A 22,338-nucleotide genomic window follows, 5' to 3' on the forward strand; every position below is an offset into this window, starting at 1 on the left:
GGAAGGGGCTCACTCACTTGCGGACTTGCGTCAGGGTGTCGGTCACTGCCTTGCACCGCTTGAATAGGCCGTCCAGCCGGTGAGGCTCTTCCTTGAGGAACTTCACGGCCTCCACCTCCACGCGGAGGACCACGCGCATTTTGCTCTGCAGGCTGGGGAAATTAGCTGCAATGCCAGGGACGGGCAGAGAGGGAAGGGAGAGGCACGGGGGTCAGAGCAGGCCCGAGGAAGGCTTTCACCTGAGGGTGGGCAGGAGAGGGAGGCACAGAGCCGAGAAGGGAAGCAGGCGGGCGGGTGGGATGGCAAGGCTCAGGTGAGTGAAAAGTGAGGCCTCCTCTGGCCGGTATTGTTACTTGGCCTCAGAGGAGGAATGGTGTTTGCACCCCACCCACTCACTGCGTCAACACCCACCACCACATCTCTCCTCCCTCCCACTCCCAACAGCACAGCCAGTCAAAAGCAAGGTAAGCGGTCGTGTGTTCTGCATTAATGGGGGAGTGTGAAGAAGGGCTGCAAAGCCACAGCTGCTCGGCGCCCTCTGTGGAGATTTGGTATTTTTTTCAAAAAAATGTTTTCATGAGAGCTAGCAACTTAAAACATAAATGAAATCTGAAATGTCCTTGATATTTCTCTCCCGCCAGGCATGGCGGAGGGACTGGGGAGTGGGCGAGGAGATGGCGTTGATAGCAAAACCAGCACGGCCTAATGCCCGTCAACAACCGCTGGAAACGCATACAAAATGTGTCACATCACACGAGGGGGGGGGGCGTCAAGACTGGTCCTCATCAATTGATCTCTGATTCAAACATGAAAGTTATCAGGATATCCCTTCTTTATTGCTTTTACATAGTTCCCCCGTCCCTGCCCTGGCTTCTGTTGGTTCTGAATGTCAGAAATTTAGTGAATATTGGTAGGCGTTAGTAAAAAGAAACATCCAAAATCTCTGTGTTATGGATCTGCTTTTCCCAAGAGGTTCTTTTTTCTGGAAATAGTGCAAATGAAACTAACAATATGACACTTAATAAAGGGATTCTGTTAGCACTGACGTTTCTTAGTAAATGCCTGTATTTTCTAAAACCTCCTTCTTGGATCTATTGAAATGTTAAGACTTGCTGGAAAACGCTAAGATCTGGTGAGTTTTTTGACATTTTTTGGTATCTGCCATTTTATACTAGCTTTTCACATTTGCCATAATATGATACAGCATCCTTCCTCTCAGAATGTTTGGGAATGCAATTTTATATCCACTTACCTGGAAGTAACCCCCACTGAACTCCATTAATCTTACTTCTGAATAGACATGAATAGGATTGCACTGTAAAGCTTGGGCTTGTTTTGTCCATAGTGAGGATGAGGGTCTATCAATTTAGGGCTTTTTTCCAATCTTAAGTTCAAATCTCTACATTTTCACACATTTGCAATTTTCTTTATTTATTTAAATCCTCATGAAATTGCAGATATATGCAATTATATGCACACTACTTGGATGGCCATCTGTCATGGATGCTTTAGTTGAGATTTCTGCATTGGAGGGGGTTGGACTAGATGACCCTTGGGGTCCCTTCCACCTCTACACTTCTATGATTCTATATACATTTTTGCACACATTACCTGGCCGGAGAACTGCGTTGGCAAAATTCAGAGGAGCGCACAATACAAAGGATGACTGTATTTCGGGTTAGCGTATTTTTTCGGAAAGCACATATTTGGTGGGTTCGCCTTTAAATGTGGACTGAATTGAATTGCTCCTCCATCCATAGGTTAAAGCATGGGTCGGCAAACTAAGGCCCATAGGCCGGATCAGGCAAATTGCCTTCTAGCTCCAGCCCGCGGACGATCTGGGAATCCAGGCAGTCAGTATAGCGCATGAGTGCAATGGTTTTTGCGTCTCAGCCGGGCTTGGGGTTCAAAAGTGAGGCGGGTGGCTGCTCGAGACAAGCCCCTTTTCCACCCGTCGCGCACGCGCAGCAATCTTTTCTTCCAGGGTGAGGGGTGGGGAAGAGGGAAAAGGAGCCACAGTTCGGATTTCCACCATGGAGCTGCCGGCGACTGACCACAGGAAGGGCAGTTGCAGCGGCAGGGGCTCAGAGGCGGTGCTCCCCGCCAAAGGAAGCAGGGAACGTCTGGGCGGCTGCACTCCAGTTCTATGCTCTGCTGGGGAGGCCGCTCATTAGCTACATGGTGTGAGCCATGGAAAGGTAAATAGCCGCCGCCACCTCATCTTCCCTCACGCGGGGAAAAGAAAATTATTGCTTGAGCAGCGCTGGCCTGACTTAGCGTGGCCAACGGCTTTTCCCTTCACCCACGCATGCGCACACGCTCTCCAGGGCTGACAGGAATGGCGCGCTTACCTCAGCCCCCCACCCCGCCTTACGAGAGAAATAGCAACTGTCAATGTGTAAAACGCAAAGGAAGCAGTGTGGGTGTATGAGGGAAACCCCCCCCCAAAAAAAAAAACACATTTGGGCAACGTTGGGGTTGGTCCCAATAAGGGTTTTTCGCCAAAAATGCGGGTCATAATCATGGAGACATATAGTCCGGCCCCCCACAAGGTTTGAGGGACAATGGACCGACCCCATGATGAAAATGTTTGTTGACCCCTGGGTTAAAACAAAGGAAAAGGAAAGGCGAAGAGCCTCTCTATGTACAAATGGAAGGGGCACAGGAAAATGCAGGAACTGCCACATTCGATCAGCCCGAGTCCTCGGAATGTGCTCAGGCAACAAGCAGCAGTGCAAACGAGGACACCAGCAGGCAAGCATCACGCAGGGAATCTGCACACACTTCTATGCATGTTCAATTGCCTGAGTGTATGTAAATGCTAAGGGTTCTTGCTTTGCTAACAAATGAATAAGCAAATGGGGAGTGCGCACACGTTCTGCGGAGTTAACTGTAAGACTCTTCTTGGGGGTGGGGAAGCAGCTCGATGCCACTCTTAAGCTTGCTACCCTAGCCTGGGCCAACACAAATGATTTTAGCTATACTTTTTTATCATACTTGATTGTATTTTCCTTGGGGTTTTACATTTCCAGGTTGCTTTTTGAAGGTATCATTATGAAAAAGCAATCAATACATGTATCACCATCATCATCATTACTAATAAATAACATCAGCATCAACATAGCTGAGTGGTATGGGAAGACTGAAAAAAGGAGGAAGGAATTGTTTTTATAAGATTTTTACATCTGAATGCCACTTTCTGAATATATGTCATTATGAAAATGTGGTCAATACATCATCATCATTAGCCGCATCAGCACAATGCAGTGCTATGGAAATAATAATAATAATGGGGGATGAGCTTTTTATTCATGGAAACTGTATGAATACAGACCAATTTATCATGTGGCAACTCTCCACATAATTCCCTTTTCACACTGATCATGTCTAACCTCCTGCCAAATGGCGAAGAGGAGAATTATAACACTCCCTTGCGCGTATGGATTTCCAATCAAGCACAGAAGCACAGCCAAATTCTCTCCACTAGGGGCAGCACATCCCGCTTCACCCACTGAGGTATAGTGCAGATGGGGCCTCACGGTCTACCAATAGCTATAGGCTACAGTGGCCTTCCACTGTTCAGTATCCTCCAGAAGTTCTGGACTACAGCTCCCATCAGTCTCAGCCAGCACTGGCAGATGCTGATGGGAGTTGTAGTCCAGAATATCAGTGTGGCACCAGATTGGGGGAGGCTGGGCTATGCAATAACTTAAAATGAAGCCTCCATGTTCAGGGGCAGAGCATTGAGTTCAGGGGCTGGTACTAAGCCACAGGGGGTGTCTGCCTCCCTCATGCCCCACTTGTGGGCTTCGTGGGGCATCTGTCTGGCCACTGTAGGGATTGCTGAGCTCAAGAGACCTTTGGTCTCAGCCAGCATCGTGATTCATGGGTTCTCAGGACTAATTATCTTGGAAAGGCCACTGTTTCCTGGCGCTTTTACAGAGAGGCTGTTCATAATCCGTGTGACAAATAACACTTAGCTTGCACTGGGAAAATGAAAAAATCAACTCTCTCCACTCAAGGGAAATCTAGACTGTTTTAAGGCACAGCTTTCTTATTTCTCAACAACCACAACAAAAAGAAACTCGCCTGAAATCCATTTAATTCTGAACCCGAGATTTGGGTTTTGATAGAATTTATACATCCTTTTGGCACAATGGTGGCAGAAGCGAAGATGGAGGAAAAGAGCAGTGTGGAGACGTGTGAAACAGGGGGAAGATAGCTGGAGGAAAAGCCAGTGAGAGGCAGAATATGGAACCACAACATCTTTGTGGGAAATGACCAGAAGGCCAAACAAGAAAGGACCATTTGTTCACCAGCACTCCACACACAGATCAACACAAACCCTGTTCCTAGAACATAAAACCTAGATTTCAGCAGACACACCACCTATCCGTTCCTTAAATTCATCTCTCAGGCAATCATGAGGGCTGGAAACCTCTCTTTTTAAAAAAGAAGACAGCATAAATTCTCACATACTTAAGTTCTGTGCCAGATACTACTACACACATTTCCCAGCCCATGGAACAGTACAGGAAAAACTTTATCCCAACCCAATCACAGTGATTTGAGCTCCCCCAGTCCCCTCTCACCTTTCAGTTCGGTCAACGTATCTCCCAGCTGTTTAAGCACCAGGGATTTCTCCTCCAGCTCTTGTGAGGAGATAATTCGGTGATTGTGCATCAAATCTTTTTGGATCCTCTCCACTGATTTCTCCAGGTCACTGCAGACACACAAAGACACCAACACAGAAGTCATAGAGTGAGAAAAGGATGAAGGTAGGAAGGGACAGATCTTTCTCCCAAATTCTCATTTTTCCATTCTGAAATCCAGTTCTCCACATTTAATGCAGCAAGTAATTAATTAGCCCATTAAAACTGTCAGCATTTTAGCAAGAATTTCACCTAATAAAAACATTTCTGTATGCCATTTTCACTGAAGTGCATATTTTTGCAAGCGATTTCTCCAAACCTTTCCACCAACACATTACTCCTAATGCATGCATTTTTGTAAATGTTGTTTGATTGGAGAACTGCACTGCAAGATCCAGAGAAGTACAATTTTTGAAGGATATCTATGTTTCCAATTCTCATACCATTACAGAAAGCAGAAATTAAGTTGTTTAACCTTTAAATGCAAAATAAATTGATTCTCTCCTCCGTCCCCAGAGGTAGGGCTGGTCTTATTCTTCCTTCTTTCAAAGAACATGGAAAGGTAAGGCAACATGGCACCAGTGAACTGGCTTTAATATGCTTCAAACTGGAGTAGGAAATTATTATTATTTTTAGCCCAAGAGCTGCATTCCTCCAGGATCAACCTTCCGTTTCAATATGAGTAGGAAAATGAGAGTACCCCTAAACATTTTTTTAAAAGAAAAAAAGCACTGGATCTCTCCATCCAAGTATGCAGGAGGCATCAAGAAGGCATTCCAGCCAATCAGAAGCACTAGAGGAAGAGGAAGAGCAGGGCTGGTGAGGGGCGTGACCTGGGAAGAGGGGGTGTGGCCTGGGAAGGGTTTCAAGCACCAGACAGAGAGGTTTAGAGGGCTTTTTCTGTGTTGTTTATGGGCTACTGTTTAGCTTGTGCGCTATTTTAGCCACTTTGTGGGGATACTCTCCTAAAAAGCCAGGATATGTGCCTATGAAATAAAGAGAACAAATCACCTCACATCTAGGCAACACTACTTTACTCATTACCGGCCTTCGCCTCCTGTTGTCTCTCCTCCCTCCAGCCAGTTCATATAACCTTTGTTAAGCTAATTCTACAATCACATCATGCAGGTTTGTAAACAGCAATTTAACCGATCGCTGGCGGCAAGCGAGACTGATTGATGTGTGAGTAGGAATGTCGGGGAATTCCAACGAACATGGAAACGGGAGTGAAATTTGCCAACACTCGCTTATTCGTTCCATGTCAGGAATGAAACTCGATCTAGGGAATACAATCAGCATTGGCTGCTGCTGCTGCTTTCAGCCCACAAACAACATGCAATTGATTACGTTTCCTCTTGCTGCTCATTTGCATTTTGTTTCCTCTGTAGTGAAATGAATGGGATGGAATATACTGTAATGACAATATTTTAAAGTTACAATAATTTTGCCATAGTGGGCAGGGTGAGAAATAATGTTGGTTTTGGTGGAAGATGAACTGCAGCAGAATGAAAACAGTGCTGCGTGAGACACATACGGGGCAGATGGGGGGGAATGCATTCTTACATGCCTATGTGTCAGAGGGGGTGTATGTGAGAGTATGGCTGTAACAGACATGGATCCATTAATAATAATAATAATAATAATAATAATAATAATAATAATAATTTATTATTTATACCCCGCCCATCTGGCTGAGTTTCCTCAGCCAATCGGGGCGGCTCCCAATCAAGTGTTAAAAACAATAAAGCATTTAATATTAAAAACGTCCCTAAACAGGGCTGCCTTCAGATGTCCTTTAAAGATAGAATAGCTGCTTATTTCCTTCACATCTGAAGGGAGGGCGTTCCACTACCAAGAAGGCCCTCTGTCTGGTTCCCTGTAACCTCACTTCTCGCAATGAGGGAACCGCCAGAAGGCCCTCGGTGTTGGATCTCAGTGTCCAGGCTGAACGATGGGGGTGGAGACGCTCCTTCAGGTATACAGGACCGAGGCCGTTTAGGGCTTTAAAGGTCAGCACCAACACTTTGAATTATGCTTGGAAACGTACTGGGAGCCAATGCAGATCTCTCAGGACCGGTGTTATGTGGTCCCGGCGGCCACTCCCAGTCACAAGTCTAGCTGCCGCATTCTGGATTAATTGCAGTTTCCGGGTCACCTTCAAAGGTAGCCCCACGTAGAGTGCATTGCAGTAGTCTAAGCAGGAGATAACTAGAGCATGCACCACTCTGGCGAGACAGTCTGCGGGCAGGTAGGGTCTTAGCCTGCGTGCCAGGTGGAGCTGGCAGACAGCCGCCCTGGACACAGAATTAACCTGCACCTCCATGGACAGTTGTGAGTCCAAAATGACTCCCAGGCTGCGCACCTGGTCCTTCAGGGGCACAGTTACCCCATTCAGGAACAGGGAATCCCCCACGCCCGCCCGCCCCCTATCCCCCCAAAACAGTACTTCTGTCTTGTCAGGATTTAGTACGTTTCCCTGATGCAAAAGAATCACTATGGGGTGGAAAAAGAATTCAGGATAAAAAAAAAATCAGGAGGCTTACTGAAATAGAAATGGTGAAGTAACAAGCAGTTTCCCCCGCCTTCAAACTGACTGGATTAATGCAAATTTGAGTCATGAGAGGGAAAGTAACATTTTTAGATGCAATAAATGATTGTGCTTTGGAATAGTTAGCCATTGAACTCACTCTTGATTTATCTTAAACCGTGCCCGGAATCTGGTGTGTGAGAAAATTGCCCAGAAAGACTGACCTAGCCATACTTTAAACTTCAAAAGTCAGGGTTTCTCCACAAATGAGGGGATTAGCTATAAAGGAGCCGAAAGGTGTAGCTAGGAAGGTCAAATCCCCTCAGCAAGCCTGGAGGTAATTTAAAACCATTACAATACAGGCTCAGATAACATGTACACTGTAGATTAGAAAAAGGCAGCACACTGAAGACCAAAAGGTTACCAATGTGGTTAAACAGCAAAGTCCAGGAAGCGAGAAAAGGCAAGGCGGCTTCTCGTGCTGTGAAATTCTCAGGTATGCATATGCAGTAATTCTCAGAGAGTTCAGCGGGTCTTATTAGATTCTAGTAAAGATGTTGGAGATGGCAGGCAGCTATATGAAGCCTCTGTAGCAACCTGAACTGAAGAAGTCATCAGAGGAGATATGTACAGTGAAACCTTGTTTGGGGGAAGTGCAGCTAGCTTTTAAATTTTGTTACATCATCTTCAAAAGAAACCTGAGTATCTTACAAGAACAAAAGCAAGTTGTATTAAAAAACCAAAATCATAAATATATCAAAACGATAGTATAACGCCATGAACAAAAACAGAAGCATAGAAAACAAGACACATATATAAAACACTAAAATAATAGCAGATTAAAAGGGGGTGGGTGTTCAGAAACAAGCTGCAAGGCTTTCTAAAAAGCCAGATTTTTTTACTTGACATCTAAAAGCATTTGATTTTGGAGGCAGGCAGGTGTCCCAAGGGAGGGCATTCCACGGGGCTGGTGCCACAACCAAAAAAGGCCCTGCTCCTGATAGATGTTGACTGCCCTTCAGGTAATCCAAAGCAACGCCTCAAACGCTGAGTAAAGTGCAAAGGGGGGGGGGGAGACACAGAGAAGAGGTGGTCCTTAAATGAAACTAACCCTGCCACTTCTTGCTTTAAGATAAGAACCAGCAATTTAATTTGGCCCTGGGAATGAACAGCAGACCAAACAAGAGTAGGACAATGTATATTTAGCCACCCAAATGCAAACAGCAGCTTGACAAGGTACATCTGCTGAAGTTCCCCTTCTATAAAACTATTAAAGGTATTGGAGCCCTGCCTTTTTTCCTCTGTCACCCTAAAAGGACAGGGGTAGGAATGGGGCTGGAGCCCCAACCAGGTGCCAAAGCAAGCCTCATTGAGATGCAAGACCTGGAAGCTTGTAAAAGGCATTCTTAGCCCTCATCAACAAGCTGCAAACAGCAGAGTTCAGGAGGAACATAGGAAGCTTGTACGTTATATTGAATCAGACCACTGGTCCATTTACCGGTAGCTCAATACTGTCTCCACTGAAGAGCAGTGTCTTTCCAAGTTTCATATAGGGAGTCTCTCCTATCCCTACCTGCAGATGCTGGTGATTGAAGCAGAAGCCTTCTGTACACAACACAGATGCTCTACCACAGAGTTATGACCCTTCCTTCCTTCAATGAAACCTCACCCAACACCAGCCAGATTTCCAGTACTGGATCAGCTGAACCTCTGTCTCCACTGCAAACCAACAGCTATTTTCATCATATCTGGGTTAAGTTCTGATTTGTTCACCCACATGCAGTCCCTTACAACTCCCAGGGTTTCCATTGCAATCCCTAGGTTCTGTTGACATTGTGAGACAAGAGGCTGGGTGACATCAACATATGAATGATGCACTGGTCCAAATTTATGTGAAAGTTCACTCAGCAGTTTGGTGTGTGTTAAAGAACCTGGAGGACAATATGGAACCCAGAAGCTCCCCATAAATCAATTATAATGGGGTAAAGGAGTAGTCCCACCTCCCCAAAAAAAGCCTTTATGCCACATTGATATCAAATAGATGCATCAAAATATGAAGTTTTAGAACTAATTAACAAGGGACACATTCCTAGTCTCTTTGGTGTATATATAGGTTCCTGCAATGGTTGTAGCCCACATTTATTCGTGGTCTGTCTTTAGCTTCTTCAACTTAAACAGCACTTCCTTTTTGTGTAATTCTCCCTATAATATATTCATGTTACTGTATTTGTTGAATGGCAGCACCATTCTGGCAAGATATGATATGATATGATATCGTTATCTCATTATCTTCTATATAAAGAATCTACAGTTTGGGATCTAGAAGATGTCTGTACACTATGGTGGGATTTCATCTTTCTCTTTGCTAAATAAAGAAGAAAGTTCTGCAATCCAATTAAAGAAAAAGTCACTCAATTGATCATTTTAATTTTGGTCAATTAATCTAGCTATTACATTTGCACAAATGCAATTGAGAAACCAGGGTTAATTGCAGCAAGGTAATCAAATACGATAAAATCCAGAAAGCATTCATGCAGTCTGATACTATTCATGAATGCAAATGCCTCTCCATCTCTTTAAAACTTTTGCAAATAGCACCTGGGGTGGGGGAGGAACTGGGCTGAGTCCGCAGCATGAGGAATTTATTCCTGCATTTGTATGTCTTGACTTTCCTCCCTCAAAGCAAACAGCAGACTGCAGCAGAAGGGATAGGGTGGGGGTGGGGAGGTGCAGGGGAAGGATTAAACCCTTATTGGTCCTGATCTAGATTGGGTGCACATCTGCTACTGTAAAAGTAATAGACAACTCACTGAGTTCCATGGGACTTAATCCCTAGTAAGTGAGTAAGATTGCAGCCTTAGATGGCTGCACTGAATAATTTGATTTGTGGTGACAGTTACTGCAGTACCGTAACTCTGTATATGTTCAAGATAGACAGATACATAAACAGATAACATAGATAGGCAGATCCCTTCTCGTTCTCCTTTCCACCCAGGCTTATAAGACTATGGCCATGCACACACATCTGGAGCACATTTTACTCCTTCAAAGAATTATGGGCACTGTAGTTTATTCAGGGCTGCTGGGAATTGCAACTCTGTGAGGGGTAAACTGTGGTGCCCAGAATTCTTTGAGGAGAAGACTGTACTTCAAATGTGTTTTCAACGTATAGTGCATTGTGCAGCCTAAGCCTTTCAAATCTCTATTCTAATGATTTCATGGGGGCAAACCCAGTTGTATTTCAATTGGGAATTTGGGACTAGTGAGTCTATAGGGAGTGAGATTATATTTTATCCAGGGAAGGTTGCTGAGCAGAATGAGCAATTTGTCATAGACAGTGGACACACATAGGGACACTTTCCCCCCTGGATGGCCTTCTGCAGGTGTGCACAAACTTTTATTTATTTATCTAAAAGTGTTTCTAAACCACTTTTGTGTTTTTAAAACTCTAAAAGTGGTGTATTCTATTAAATTACATTAATGCCACAGCTAGGTCCATGGAGTTGTTTCCTCTGACAAAGGGAGCTTCCAGACAATGGCTTAACACTCTGAGCAGTTTGTTTAGAGTCACTGGCAATAATTTTCTTTAAAATTCCTCGACTTTCTCTGAAAGGGGCAAATTTGGATTAAACTCGGGCGGGCAGGGGGGATATAGGCTGGGATTGTGGTGACAATGTCATGTGCATGCTGCAAAAAAGGGGGGGGCTTGTGTGAGAAGCACCAATCCCAGGATAAACACCTGAGTAAAAGCACCCACACCTACACATACACAACATATTGTGGGATATGATACATAAGCAGCAGTCAAGTAAAACATTCCTTGTTTTCCTAGAGTGGACATGCAGGGAAATGTTTGGTCCAGCCAGTCGAAAACTTCCTGTTTCCTTCTGGCTGGGGCATACTTCCCTTTGCATGTGACTAGAGGTGGGTGTGACCTTACCTGTCCAGGTAACAAAAGGACAAGTCACGCAGCACACGCTCTCTTTGACTTCCTCCATCGTTGGAGCAGTTTTTAGCTAGAAATGCTCTGTTGGCTCTCAGCCAACAGATGACACTGGGATTATCCCCATATGAGATAGATCCACATGTATATATTTTGTAACTGTCTGCCTTCAGGGATCCAACTGTGAACTGATGATGTGAGTAAACTTATTTTATATACTTTAAACAAGATTGTGGCGTGTTTATTCTTTGAAGAGGGATAGAAGGAAACTTACCAGGAACCTAATCGTGAGAGGCTTACACAAGCCTGCAACAAGTTATTTGCTGTGTGTTTAAAAGGGGAATGTAAAACTCTGCTAAGTAAAAGAACTTGCTAGTGCAAGTTAGGAAGGATATTAATAAACAATATTCTCATCTCCTGCCTTCCTGAACACTCCCACATATATCCCCTTGCAAAACCCTCACTTTAGCTGTTGGGTGATGAGCTCTTCCTCGTTGAGGTAGCGGAGGCGCTCCTCTTCCACCAGGGTGCGCTGGCGCTGCAGGGGATCCTCCTGCTTGCGCATGGTGTCTGTCACTCTCACGCTGATCTCCGTCTCTGTCCGCCTCAGCATCGTCTTCACCGTCTCTTGGTTTTGAAGCTGCAAAGGACAAGCGGGGATGGGGGGGGTGGGGGGAGGAGAGAGAGAAAATCAAGGTGTTTCAGGAAGACAAGCAGTTGCAGCTTAGAGGAACCATCGAGGCCACATGCATCAGAGGCTGGGAAAGAAGAGGATGAAAAGAAAGCTCCTCCAGCCCTTTTGGGAGCACACTTGAAGAGCATCCTGAATAATCAGGTGATTCAGAGCGCAACTAATCTGCCGCTGAAGATAACGGGGCTGCTCTCTGCGACGTGCATCTATTTCCTTTTATGTTTGTGGCTTCACGTCAAGGGCACTTGCTCTGATCCAAGGAAATGAATCTGAGCATGCAAACAGCAGGTCCTTGCAAGGAGATCTGATGCTCTGCGCCGGCAGAAGCCTGGTGTGTAGAAGGGAAAGGGCTTAACATGCGCCTAAACCCATCAGCGTTCCCATAGGACCCCCCCCCCCAAAAAAAAGCTAGCATACTTTTCTCTGTGGAAGCTCTACAATTCTATGATTCTCAGTTACAGGATACCTGCAGGAAGTTACAGGACATGCACAGATTGGAAATGAAGCAGTGTGCCCTGCCCCGAAACTTTTGCAGGCGCAGACAGGGTTGAAAGTGGGATTGCGGGTAACTGCCCTTATACTGTCTTGAGCACAAATAATCATAAATGCACATTAACAAGGACGCAAGGAGAATCCCATAGATTCTCCCTCCATTGCACTCATAGGATTGCTCTGCATACTGCCATATAATACTCTGAAAAAGGAAATATATGCTAGGGCTAAGCCCTGACAATAATTACACAGAATCATGAAAACTAATATCTCTGAACATGGGATTTCTGTCTGTCCCAAAGAGCTTGGATTTCTTGCACTTGGACGGATTAACTTATATTTCTCATTCAAGAAAAGACCAGGCCAGAAAGATGAAATTATTCTCTCTCTCGTATACTCAAGTTAACCTCTTAATGCGCCCTGGCCTAAGGCAAGGCTGCCTTTTGGGTGCAGCACCTAAAAGAGAAGCTCTCAGGATGCTCTCCTAGAGCCCAGTGGAGCGATGCACTCCGCATGTGATTGAGAATGATGGAAGAAGGCAAGGCTCAGAGACCGGACGTGGAATGATTTCCAAAGTTCAGAAGCGTCTGGGGGAAATGAGGCAGTGTGAGCCATTTGCCTTTCCACCCCTCTGCACCATTCGCCACTTTCCTGCTTCCAACAAGCTGTCACTGTTAATTAGCTCTGGAGCTAAGCAACTCCGAGGAAAAACACTGGCGCCTCCCACGCTCGGGGACGACAAGATCGGATCGCTGGCTCTGGATGCGCAGCTGCCATCTGGCCTTTCGCTTGGTGCCAGATATTCCAAAATAACCCGTCACCGAGAAGGGTTTGTTTTGGTGAGCGCTGCTAATGAGAATAAAAGCCAAATGAAAAGGGAAAAGAGATGGAGGGTGAAAACAGAGCAAGATGGATTGGGCTTGGGTTTGTTTTTCCCCTTTTTGTTTTCAAGGCAAGCAGCTTGCTTTTCTCTGGACGTCAGAACAAAGTTCGCTGCAAAAGGCAGGCTTGGGAGCAGCCACCAGGACCATATAACACTGGTCCTAAAGGATCTACGCTGACTCCCAGTACGTTTCCAAGCACAATTTAAAGTGTTGGTGCCAACCTTTAAAAAGCCCTAAACAGCCTCGGCCCTGTATGCCTGAAGGAGCGTGTTCACCCCCATTGTTCAGCCCAGGCACTGAGGTCCTCCTCCAAGGCCCTTCTGGCAGTTTCCTCACTATGAGATGTGAAGTTACAGGGAACCAGGCAGAGGGCCTTCTTGATAGTAGCACCCACCCTGTGGAATGCCGTCCTATCAGATGTCAAACAGATAAATAACTATACAACTTTCAGAACACATCTGAATGTTTGAAGTTTTATTACGCTTTTATATTTGTTGGAAGCTGCCCAGAGTGGATGGGGCAACCCAGTCAGATGGGTGGGGTACAAATGATGAAATTATTATTATTATAAATGTGAAACATGAGACTTTGCTCTTTATACCCAACTGAAATGAAGCTTCAGTACCAATGAGAATGTAGAAAGCTGCCTTCTCCAGAATCAGACCAATGATCCATCTAGCACAGCATTGGCTACCCTACCATAAGGTCTAGAAACTTGCCCTTTTTAAAACGAAAGCTGCAATTTCCTCCTGATGCACCCAATACAATATATTCCTAACTTTCTTTTATTTTATTTTTCACTCCCATGGAAAGGCAGTGTAGACACAGCCCTTCTCCAAATCCAGCTCACCTGCAGTTTCTTCAGCTGCTGCAGCTGGTTGCGGAGGTCGCTGGCATTCTGCTGCAGGTCGTGAAGATGCAGCTGCATGTGTAGACGGGTGATGGCAGTGGGCTGCCCAGCCGGTGTCCCAGAAGTGGATGGGGGTGGAGGACCAGGTACAGGTGTCCCAACATTGCTTCTGCTGGGGGCTGAAAGAAGGACAGCAGGAGAGAGATTCATAACTTGTACAATCCAGAGTAATAGAGACTTGCAGTTGCTTTCAGTCCAATATTGAACTGGCATTATACTCTAATGCCCAGTGCAAAGCATATGTGGCATTCACTGTAGAGATGCCAAGACCTGGACCAACATCACTCTACGACCATAGAGAATAATGGGACAAGAGAAACTCTCAATTCTTACCACAAGTTTGAACGGGTGGGGTTGTTCTCTATGGTACAATTGTGTTGATCTCACAACTCACCCCATCCCAACTTTTCCTGTTCTTGTCCCTCATTTCTCCTTCCACCCCTATCTTGTGCATGACAATAGCAAGTCTCTCTGGATATGAGATCACATTCTAGTGGTCTGTGTAAAAATGTTTTAAATGAATAAGTAAAATATTGGATGCCTGCATCAATTCAGCGTAGTTTTTCTAGCTTGGCTCCTGGAGCAGGCAGGAGAGGGCGGGTGAAAAGGGGCAGGTGCAACAGTGACACAGAAGTCTTAGCAGCTACGCCCTTCCTCAGTACAGCAGAGCTTTCTTAATGGACCTATATCCATGTTGCTTCCAGGAGACATATCTATTCAGCATTCATCCCGATCTGTTTGCACCAAGTTTGCGGGAAGACTATTTGATGTCTGCTGAATACAGGTCATTGACTGATGGATGTTTATTGGCCATCTATTTGTTTGGGCGGAAGCCCTATGTCATCAGGTCAAATAAGTATCATCATACACTTTCCAGTGGATTTTCCATGATTTTCCTTATTGCAAAAAGTCTGCGGTTTGCTTTCTTTTGGGGGTGAACAGGTTTGTTGGGCAAAGGTACCAATTTGGCCAAGTTCAGAGATAACAAAGGGGGTGGGTATCCCAGCACCACCTCTTTCCAGCAGTGGAGCCAATATCAACCACCTCTATCTGGGGAAGCCCAGCCAGATGGGCGTGGTGTAAATAATAATAAAATTATTATTATTATTATTATCTTGTGATAAGGCAGCCTTGGGGACACCAAAGCAAGATGCTCACTTACGTGCTGAAGGAGGTGTCCCTCCGTTAGTCCCTTCTGTCCTCTCACTGCAAGAAGAACAAGGATTAGACACAGAAAAGGAAGACCCACTCTTACTATGATGGGGAGGATGTGAAAAAGGACAGGACTACATTGTGCATCTGTTGTCGGGATGAAGAAAGTCTACCGGCTTTGGTTTTCCAAGTTTCTAATGTTTCCAGGCTTAAATTCGATCCTCTACATTTCCACACTAATTCAAATTATTATTATTTAATTTTTTAAAGAAAAAACAGTCTCATAACTATTTGCCAATTTAGTGTGAGCTTCTAATAAATAAAATTTTTTGTATGCAGTTTTGACTAATACAAACATTTTTGTAAGCAGTTTCCCTTAATATCATGCCTGCTTGCATGTTATTTTCCATAATGTATGCATTATTGTTCATATTGCTAGGCTGGTCACACTGTCACAAAATTCGGAGACGTGTGAATTTCAAAGGATAGTTGTGTTTCAGTTCATGTATTGATTTGAGAAGTGCAAGTTAATTAGTTTCTCATTAAAATGCAAACAAAGTTGAATTTCTCCTTCTTCCCCAGTGTGTTGTTTTGGGTGGTGCCTGGAAAAAGTAAATGATAAAAGGGTCCTGTTCAGCAGAAAGGGCTGTCGACAATAAAAGTTTTTTTTGCATTCAGTCTAATCTTATCAACACAGGAAGATATAATTCCAGTCAATGAATATTTCCAATAAAAGCATCTCATATGAGAGGCAGAGTATTTATACCACAAGAATCATGAGACTGGGGAAAGGAGCAGTATTTTAGTGCATGCATAAGAGAAGGCAATGTTAGGGGCTGTTTTGTGATGCAAATTGATATACAGACATACTTTGGAATTTGAAAAGAATACGTTCCAGAAGTCCGTTTGACTTCCAAAACGTTTGACTTCCAAGGTGCAGCTTCCAATTGGCTGCAGGAGCGTCCGGCAGCCAATCAGAAGCTGCGGAAGCCGTGCTGGACATTTGGCTTCCGAAAATCATTCAAAAACTGGAACAATCACTTCAGGTTTTCGATCATTTGGGAGCTGAAACGTTCAAGTTTACAGGTGTTCAGCTTCTAAGATTCCACTGTATAGCGTGGAATGGTTTTGAAATTTCTGTGAGGCCTTTGTTTGGAGCAAAGAGGACTGTGTAAGTGAAAGGGGAGCTTTTTGGAGCACGTATGAGGAACCTGTGCCGCCGCCACCACCCCAGATGTTGATAGACTCCAACTCCCAGATATGCCAGCCAGAATGACCAATGATGATGAATTATGGAAGCTGAAGTCCAAGAACATCTGAAGGGCCACAGGTCTCCCATATCAGCTATAGAGTGACCAGGCATAAAGAGTTTTCGCAGGGGTACCCTCCTGGCATTTGGCTCCACAGGGAACTCAGTCTTTGGCTACGAGGGGCAAGGCCTCTGTGTACTGGCTGACAGAGTTATCTCTTAGCATTCATATTTCTATCCCACTCTTCCCAAGCTGAGATCAGAGCGGCATACATGTTTGTTGGATAGCCAATTTGCCATCATGGCAACCCTCTGATGTAAGTTGGGGGGGGGGGGAGAGGGAGAGAGAGAGAGTCTGGCCTAAGGTCCAGCTAGTGAGTTTCATGGCTGACTAGGAATTTGAGCTTGAGTCCCCCTGCTCAAAGTCCAACACTTTAACCATTACACCACAATGGCTCCCATCTCTGTGGATCTGTATATTTATACCAACCCTCACCAGGGAAATGCCTGATCCACACATTACCCTGCTTCCTCTGTCAATGAAGAAAAAAAGAAAGCATCAAGAACATGCAATATCTGCCCCAGCCTCTTACCTAGGATTTTCTGTGTCGGAGCTTCGCATCAGGGCACTCTGCACCAGTCCTGTGAGGCTGGCAATCTGCTTCTCCATGGCTTCCATGCGGTCCCTTGGTGGGGGGGGGGGGAAAGGAGGAAAAAGGACCTGGTGAGACATCAGCTTCTTGCCCTCTTTCCTCTCTGCCTAGTTAGTGGAGAACCTTTTTCATCCTCTGTTAGTGGAGAACCTTTTTCATCCTCTGAGGCACATGCCAATCATGGGTTAGCCAGAGGCAAAAGTGGACGCAGCAACTCATGTGAATTTTACCTTTGTATGGTAGGCTAATTTTCTCACACTTGCACATCCCTCTCTATTCTCCATCCAGGCAAGAAAGACACATCATCCAGCCAGGCAAAAACACTCAAGGAGGGTGTAAGGCAAGGCTGGTGGGTGGCATCGCTGGGAAAGGTGTGAGGCCTGGAGAGAGTCTCAAGGGCGATAGCAAGAGGCCTGGAGTCCAAATTCTGCTCCCAGCCTTCAGGTTTCCCATCCCTAGCCTAGCACTATGGCAGTATGAGCAAACATGCTAGTTTATAATTATTATCTGTTTTTATAAACTCTTCTATCCTGCCTGTCTCTCAGATTACAATATAAAGAAGTAAAAAACGTTAAATTCACCGCAGCGGAATATATATTAGTAAAGTAACAACAAAATGCCAGGAAAACCATTGGAAAGTCTGCATTCAAAAGAAAGCAGCACCTGAGCAAACTCAATTTATCATCCTCCATAATGCCCCCTGGAAGAGAGGCGTCTTCACAATTCAGTGAAAACTGAGGAGCAACGGAGCAAAACAATGGAGCTTCCCGAGAACATGTGAGAAATGTAAGAACATTAAGAGCAGCCCTGCTGAAATCCATCCAGTTCAGCATCCTGTTTTTGACAGCAACCCAGCCAGGTGCTTTTGGGAAGCCCATACCCAGGGTAAATAGGACATAGCATCAAGGGTGTTCTGTAAATCTGCTTTCCTTGGATGGAAGCCTGGCTTCCAGCAAGCCTCCATTGAAAAGGCTGCTGTGGAGAACAGGAAAGAAGCCATTTCTGAGGCGGGGGGGGGGGGATCCTCAATTCTGGAAGAGAATCAAACACCAACCCCCAACCTGTTGACGTGAGTGGTTGTTGTACCAGTAAAAACTGCCTATCCTATTGAGGTCAGCACAACTTGGCCAAGATAAGGCAGCCAGTCCTTTTCTTTTTGGGGGCCATAGCTCTTGAAAAAGAGGTAGGACAGGTGTGGGGAATCTCTGCCCTCCAGATGCTGTTGAACTACAGCTCCCATAATCCTCAGGCACTGAGTGAGCTGTATTTCAGAAATATCTGGAGGGACAAAGGTTCCTCATACCTCAGATAAGGCTTACCTTATAAAGGGGAAAGGCAAACCCCCCATAAAACAGGTCTATTTGCACCAAATCTGGTGGAAAATGCAGTTTGTTTGGATTTATTTTGGCTACTCTCTCCCTCAAAATGTGTATCCCAGAGGCATTCCTCCTTCAGCATTCCTTGAAGGTTCTGTACTGAGGAGAAATTTCTCTCACACACACTTTCTGGTACATTAATTTCTGACAGGTCTGTGCTTGCCATTCCTTTGACCTCTCTCCTGCTCGGCTTTCACTCTCCCCCGCCATCCATCTCCCCCCCATCTCCCCAACTCTTGCTGATTCTAATCATTTCTTCCTTTCTATCTTTTGGTTATCCTAATGAGCTCTGTTCCTACCATTCCCCCTGACAACTCTACTGACAACTCAGGAACCATCCTTGCTGTAGAGATTTAGACACGGGGAGATTGAACATCAGATAAGGTACAATTTTCTTTTGCTAATCTAATTTGCCTGAAGACAACTTCTGCCTGCACCCAAAAAAGAGAATGGGAGGAGGAAGACACCGGCAAGTTCCAAAGGGTGGGAGAGAAAGGGGATGGATGGAGAGCTAGGGTGGCAGGGAATACACATGACCATTCCAACTATTTGGGATGAAAGCAGCTGGTTCCCCTGCCCTGCTGGTTCCCCAGCCCTACTGAGATATTGCTTTTCTGCAGTCAGGTGGAAGTGGGATTAAAATGGCAGCCACGAAGCACGTAATACAATGCTATTTTATCCAGCAATGCCTTTCTCCATGGCTAGCTAAGATTCTTTTATAGCATTTACCCAGAAGACAGTCTCATTCAACAAAGGCCCTTTCTAAAGTTTCCTGTTTGCAGGTTCTGTTCATTATATTTATTGTGATTGGGAGATCAGTGATTGATTGCCCCTTAATTGCCCCATGAGCAGCAGGGGTACCTTCAGGGCGTAACTCTGGGGCAGATGTCCAGGGCCCCCACTCAACAGAATGAACAAGAGGGTCCCCAAATGCAGCAGGGCTGCCTTACAACCACTGTCCCTGCTGCACCATTAAAACCATTAACCCAGTTACCTGAATGTACCACTGGCAGGCAATGAACTAAAAAGCAGACATTTGGGGGAGGGATGGCTAGAGGAGGTGAACACTTGAGGGGAGAAAGGAGAGGGGGCAAACTGAAGAAAGGAAGGATCAATGAGAAAGAAATACTGGAAAAAGCAGTTACACAGGGCCTAGAGTCAGGAGGATTGTGCGCGGTTGTCAGGAAAGAAGAAGAAAGGCAATTTTTGGAATCTGGGTAGAAAAACAAGGCAGGGAATCAGGGAGGTCAAATAAGTAGGTGTACCGCTGTGCATGCAGTAAATCCAATGTAACTCGTCAAAACCTCTTAGGACAATAGCAATTTGGCACAGTGCCAAAATCTGCTCCAAAGCAGCAGGCTCTGTATTTGAATGTTGAAACTCAGAAAATACTTATCAAGGTGCCAGTCACTTTAAGAATGGTACTGGTGGTCACCAGGAAGCGACAGCCACTCATCTTACCTTGTCTCCGTATCCTTGGCAGGCACAGGTGAGCTGAACCCAGAAAGGGGGCGTTCCCCAGGTCCAGGGAAGAGCTCTGGGGGCCCTGAAGAGCTGGGATTCCTTGGCTTGTTGACAGGGCTTTCCATGAAGACCGAGGAGCATGAGTCTTTGCGGAAGGTCTGGCGGACTGGAGAGGAACGGCTTGGGGGCCCTGAGTAAGGGCTGTGGGGGCTTTGGCTCTGCTGAACGTCTACCAGCCGGCCGTCGGCAATTTTCTGCGGCGATGAAGGGGGTAAGCGGAAGCCCATCCCCGGACCGTAGGTGTCGCTGTAGATCTGTGCGTTGGGCTTATACAAGCTGTCTTCCAGTTCGGACTGCAGGGCAGCAGCTGAGTAGGTGCTGAGGGAACGGACAGAGCCCCGCTTGTAGAGGCCCCCTGGGTAGGCAAAGGGGTCCCCCATCCCAGCCAGGGACTGCGTGGACGTGATGCTCAGGCGCCCCTCATGCACCATGCTGTAGGGGTCGGCGTACAGGCCCTCGTTCTTCACGAGCACCATGTTCTTCCCGGCCATGTCTTCGTCTGGCTTGACGTCCCGGCGTTCCAGGATAGCGCTTGGGCTTGGCGAGACCCCCTGGGCTGGAGGAAGGTTGGAGAGCCGCTCGCCATGGTGCACGGGGCTGCCGGCGTAGGAAGGTGGGCGGCCACCGCTGTAGGACATGCGGGAGCGGGACGGCGAAGACGACTGGAGCACTGGTGGAGGCGATCCAGAGGTGAGGTGAGAAGCAGGTGACATGCTGTTTAGGCGCCGGGTGGGAGAGGACTCCCTGGAAGTGTAGACCATCTCTCTCTGGGAGAATAAGTGATCAGACAGTGAGAATGTTATAAACTCTACCCTCCTTTACACACGTGGCCCAGGTCAAAGGTTGCAAGGAAAAGGTGGGAAGAATAAAGCTGAATGAAAACCAGACCCATCACTCATTCTTGTCGCCTAGCTCACACAAACAGAAGATGGAAGTGGTAAAACCCGACCCTACCACTTCAGACTGCAGCAGGGTACGGGGTGTACAGGATGCCTCCCAGTGAGAAAAACCCGGTATGTACAAATTTGGCTTACCAGAGAAAGGCTAGACCAAAACCATTCTCCCTGGCTTAACTGATTTCTATCTGGAATGAATTTCATACACCAGAGAACCTTAAATAATGTAATCTCCCATTTGTAGTACAAAGTGGTAAAATCCTAGAACCAGTTCACCACTTTAATTGCAGTGTGAACTAGGCCTATTGTGGCGCTAATCTTCTCTGATACCTCAAATTCTGCATCGAGAGCTGAATTCCGCAATGTGAATGCATTATGAAGAACAAATATATTGCTTTAATTTTTTATTCACTACTCCCATAAATCTCCTGTGATAGTGATGCTAAAAAACACACACGATAGACAACCCTGACACAGACAGTGTAAAAGAACATATCCTAGGCATCTGCAGAATGGCTTCGCTTGCAAGGTGACCATCATCTGGACTGTGTTCAATGGGCAGGCATTGCTGAAATGTTCCTTAGTAATCTGCCCCCCTCCCTGCACCTACCACCGCACTAACATCCAGTGAAGACAAAAACAGTTCAAGGGGCCTTACTGAAGCCCATTGTCTTACCCTCAGGTCTCCATTGGTGATGTGGGATCCGGGGAAGGAAGCATAAAGGGGCTCTTTCCGGTAGATTTTGATAATGCTCCTATCCTGGATATCCCTGCAAGAACAAAGGCATTAATGGAACAAATGAATGGCAGCCTTGGTTATTATTCCAAGGGCCAGAGTATGCATAGCCATGATGGCAGCAGTGACAGCTGCACAGAGGCAGCCTGATGACGTCAATGGCCCACGCCACAGCTGCTGGAGATTATTGGGCAGGAGTCTTCCTCTTCCTCAATATTGAGGATTTACACATCTCGATAGTGAGGATTTTTTTGCAGTAACCTGCTGTTGGGTTTAGATATGCGAGTTTGTCTGCATAATTCCACTTCTGGCTTTCGCACACGGATTCTGTGCTCTTGCTAGTTAAGTATGAGGCTGAAATTGCAACACTGTTTGGATGTTTGGATAAGTGGTATGAAGCGATCTGGCAGACAGCTATGTTGGAAAAGCTAACGTGGAAACTGTGGGTAGCAAGAAAAGAAAAAGGGTAAATTCTACACAGTATGGGGCAATTTTATTGAACACACAGGTAGTGAGGCACATGGGGGAGTAGTGTTTGGGGTGGGTAACATAGTTTGGAATACTTGAAGTATACATTTTAACCTTTCAAATTGTTGCAGATATAATGTATTCCTCCCTTTTAATGAGATTTAAGCACATGATGTGTTATTTTA

The 22,338-nt window shown here is 45.7% G+C and overlaps 1 protein-coding gene across 15 annotated transcripts in view; it reads right to left on the minus strand.

Annotated features, from left to right (window-relative positions):
• Window positions 1-22,338, minus strand: part of SRCIN1 (SRC kinase signaling inhibitor 1) — a 331,708-nt gene that overhangs the window by 33,413 nt on the left and 275,957 nt on the right. For all 15 annotated transcript variants that reach the window (XM_079949239.1, XM_079949240.1, XM_079949242.1 and 12 more), the window contains 8 exons: window positions 21,626-21,719; window positions 19,991-20,820; window positions 17,094-17,186; window positions 15,262-15,305; window positions 14,040-14,218; window positions 11,587-11,762; window positions 4,593-4,723; window positions 18-165 (listed from right to left, as the gene is read on the minus strand). In XM_079949239.1, the coding sequence (XP_079805365.1) occupies window positions 18-165; window positions 4,593-4,723; window positions 11,587-11,762; window positions 14,040-14,218; window positions 15,262-15,305; window positions 17,094-17,186; window positions 19,991-20,820; window positions 21,626-21,719 (1,695 nt within the window). The remainder of the gene's footprint in view (window positions 1-17; window positions 166-4,592; window positions 4,724-11,586; window positions 11,763-14,039; window positions 14,219-15,261; window positions 15,306-17,093; window positions 17,187-19,990; window positions 20,821-21,625; window positions 21,720-22,338) is intronic.

This window comes from Podarcis cretensis (genome assembly GCF_951804945.1).
Source record: "Podarcis cretensis genome assembly, chromosome: 13".
NCBI classification, from domain to species: Eukaryota; Metazoa; Chordata; class Lepidosauria; order Squamata; family Lacertidae; genus Podarcis; species Podarcis cretensis.